Below are 3,746 nucleotides of genomic sequence, written 5' to 3'. Positions count from 1 at the left end.
TATTAGCTTGAGTTATTTTAGTAAGTCAAATCAAACTAAATGAAAATGAGAGCTGTTGCTTTGACCACCAGCAGGAATAAAATAAGCTTAAGATTGTATTTCCAATAAAGTTATTTTTTTCTAATTTAGTTTTAGTTAACTGTAACCCTGCTCTAAACTAGTGATGCACACTGGATTCACATGATTGTTTTTTCAAGGTTGCACAGGCTCTACATCATTAAACTTTAACATTTTACATCCACATTCTCAGGCCGTCTAGTTCAGCTCTAAATGGCAGATTTCCACAGAAACGGATATTCCTGCTCAAGTTGAATCAGCTTCACGGCCCTGTGAAGCACAGACGTCCGTCTCTCACCTCCACCGTTTTTGTAGCACAGGTAAGGGAACCTCCAGACGTTGGCGAGGTCCACAGCGAAGCCGATGACAGACAGGAGGAAGTCGATCTTCTTGCCCCAGGTCTCGCGCTCCTCTCCGGAGCGGTGCGTCTGACCGCTGGGACTGACCAGAGCCGAGGAGGTGAGCTGCACCCCATTCTTCTCCTTCACCAGGACCAGCTCCACCTCTCTGGGGCCGGCGGGGCCGGGGGTGCCGGGGGTGCCGGGGGCCATGGCCGAGGACATGTGTGTGAGCTCAGACATCCAGACCTGATCGAGTCTCAGCTACACCGAGCTATCCCACAGTCAGCAAATACAGCACACGCAGAGCCATTATATCGTAATAAACCTGTTATTATGTTGTAATAAACATGTTATAAATGTCTCACAACAGCCAAAATCCTTCTAGCTAATGTCACAGGTGTCTAAATAAACTGTTTCACTCAAATCAAAACTGTATTTAATCACTAAATCAATTCTTTCATCAATGAAAGTCACTTTAATATATATATATATATACATATATATCTATCACCTTACAGCTGCACAGTTTTACTGGTTACAATTAATGTTCAATTAATGTGAGGATAAAAAATTGCTAGTAAATTTCACAAAAGGCATGACATAAACATGAAATTTGGATGCTTACAATATATTTACCAACCTTTTTTTTGAACAGTGTATTATTTTATTGATGAATAAACACCGAAATGTGTTTAAATCAATTGCTATATACAATCTTAAAATTATTTTCAATTTCCAAATAAGACGAAGATTATTGGAGTACATAGAAAACACTACTTTAGTCTTACTACTTCCAGATTTCACATTTAATTCAATGTTTGACTTGTCGTTTCTTTCGATTTATCTGTGAAATGTACTTGCAGATTCTGGGTGAATTCTTTTTCATTTATTTCTTTTTTTCCTGTGAAAAAATTAGACCAAAATCTGTCCACGATTGAACTGCAAACATCGAAATCAATAAAGAAATGAATCACATAGTTTGAATCTAATTTCTATGCCAGACTCAGCCGCAGCCCAAACACGAGCACACACCCTCAGAAAACCTGTTGAGCTTCTGAGATCTGTCAGAACAGTGTAAAAGCAGAGTAAAACCCTACCTTCAGTGTGAGGGAAAGCACTTCTCCAAACAGCCTCTTACTTCTGCGTGCGTCGCTGATCCTCGTCAGCGTGTGGGGTAATCACAGCCATCACTGCTGAGTGAGGAGCGAGGACGGGCTTTGTCTCGCAGGTAGAAGCAGACAGAATATGAAGCTCCTCATGTCTCCTCCTCCTCAGATCAGGAGCAGCAGCAACATCACCAGACCATGCACACATTATCTGACCCCTTTGCAAAACAGTGTATTGTTCTTCTTTTAAGCATAAACTCTCACAAAAGAGATGTGTGCTTAAAACTAGAAAACAACACCAAACATAACTCATTTTAATTTCTCAGCCGCTGGTCTTTGTTAAGGACATCTTATGAAGTTATCGGCTTCTTTGTAATTATTTGTGAAGTTTACAGCAATTTCTGAGGGAAAGTCATTACACGTAAATCCCACGCCGGTTGTTTTCTCACTGTATGAAATAAACAGCATGTCTGAGCTCATACTGAGATCGTCTGATTGTATACTTCAGATGAATTCAACTCAGAACTGATGAACAATGCACTGATTTCAGCTGAATAATGGCTGTTTAATGGTCTCTTTAGAGCTGCTTTACAGCTGAACTGAATCGCTGTTTTCTTTATCCCTGTAAAGCTGCTTTGAAACAATCTGTATTTAATAAAGCTCCATATGAATAAAGGTGAGTTGAGTTTGAGACGTGGCTGAGATCTCCAGATGAGACACACGTGAGGATACAGAGGAGAAACCATGGCTTTGCTCTCCGTTAACTCTGATTGTGATTGTGATGATATTCAGCGTGTTCATCTTGGCCTGAGGCTGAGCATTAATCATCTGAAGACAGCATCTGGTGAAGCTCCAACCAGATCAAACCCAGCTTATCATCGTAGCCTTTCACACATATCACCGATCCACGATGATGATGAGCACGCACACCTTCATCAGACTCTGCCAAACCAAACCACTTCAACATCAAGATCAGAATGCGCCGGGGTTTACAGGCTTCTGTTCGTTTCAGGTCATTTGGAGCCTTACAGCAGCTTCTCCTGTCCATGAGACCGTAAACCAGACATTAATAACTGACGACATGCTGTATGTTCAACACGATTCAGAAGAAACACGAAGCAGCACCATTCAAGGTTCAAAGCGGAAGTTTTATGAAACCTGGTCCCCTTTCTAAGATATTTGGAAGAATTACACCTGCTTGAAGAATTATTCTAATATATATATATTTGTCAAAACTTTAAGGTTTCATGTCTGCACAGAAATGGGAAAATAATGATAAATAAATAAATAAATAAAAATACTACATTAAAAAGATCAAAGGAAATAATTTAGAAAATTATTTAGCTAACTGAAGTTGTTGGGGCAATAAAATTACTGAATGGAAATAATTAAAAACGAAATAACTAAATCTGAAAATAAACCTAAATAGTAATATTTATTATAAAAATAAAAAAGAAAAGCACATACAAAACTTAAACTTAAAATAAAATATGAAAATATAAAAATAAAAGCTAATTTAAAATATTACTAAAAACTATATTAGTTTAAAAATTATACTAAAATAACACTCTTCAGTACAAAACGGTATGAATAAAATGCAAATAATGTGGTGTTTATCAAACGGCACAAGCGTGTGGAAATATTATATTAGATATTAGATATTATTATCATTAGTGGCAGACGGGGCTAATTCAATAATCAGCAGCGTTCAGAGATTCATTTTCAGCACACAGCACCTGCTATCACGATCAAACAGACTGAAGGTTTGATGTGGATCTGCAGAACACTACGAGTGTATGGTTTATGAGTGATGTACGACAGAACGGTCACAGACAAAGAGAGATTCCTCAGAGCGACGTCATGCTAAGACTCAGTCCTGCACAGAGCCGCTCTCCGCCGCACACCTGACTGGTGCCAATTAAAAGAGCATTTCATCCCTCATTTGATGAAGACCACTTCTGCAGGAGAAAGTCTGCTGTCAATCAGTGATCTTTCACTATTCATCAGAGCCACTCGTGCATTTCTGAGAGAAACACAGCGATGAGCTTCAGCAGATCATTCAAGAATAATGACATCCAGCATCCTATACACTGTACAAATTAATGAATGAATGAACAAATTTACACACACACACTCTCTCTCTCTCACACACACACACATACACACACACTCTCTCTCTCTCACTCACACACACACACACACACACACACACACACTCTCTCTCTCTCTCTCACTCTCTCAC

At 39.1% G+C, this 3,746-nt stretch overlaps 1 protein-coding gene across 1 annotated transcript in view; it reads right to left on the bottom strand.

Moving 5' to 3' along the window:
* slc6a3 (solute carrier family 6 member 3) overlaps positions 1-1,588 on the bottom strand; it is a 17,929-nt gene extending 16,341 nt beyond the window's left edge. The window contains exons 1-2 of the mRNA XM_016242293.1: positions 1,496-1,588; positions 356-669 (exon numbers count right to left, since the gene is read on the bottom strand). Coding sequence (XP_016097779.1) covers positions 356-638 — 283 coding nt within the window. The 5' untranslated portion in view covers positions 639-669; positions 1,496-1,588. The remainder of the gene's footprint in view (positions 1-355; positions 670-1,495) is intronic.
* Between the last annotated feature and the right edge of the window lie 2,158 nt (positions 1,589-3,746).

Source organism: Sinocyclocheilus grahami, unplaced genomic scaffold, assembly GCF_001515645.1.
Source record: "Sinocyclocheilus grahami isolate Dianchi unplaced genomic scaffold, SAMN03320097.WGS_v1.1 scaffold654.1, whole genome shotgun sequence".
In the NCBI taxonomy this organism is placed as follows: domain Eukaryota; kingdom Metazoa; phylum Chordata; class Actinopteri; order Cypriniformes; family Cyprinidae; genus Sinocyclocheilus; species Sinocyclocheilus grahami.
The sequence above is the reverse complement of the archived record's forward strand: the minus strand, read 5'-3'. Positions and strand labels throughout refer to the sequence as shown.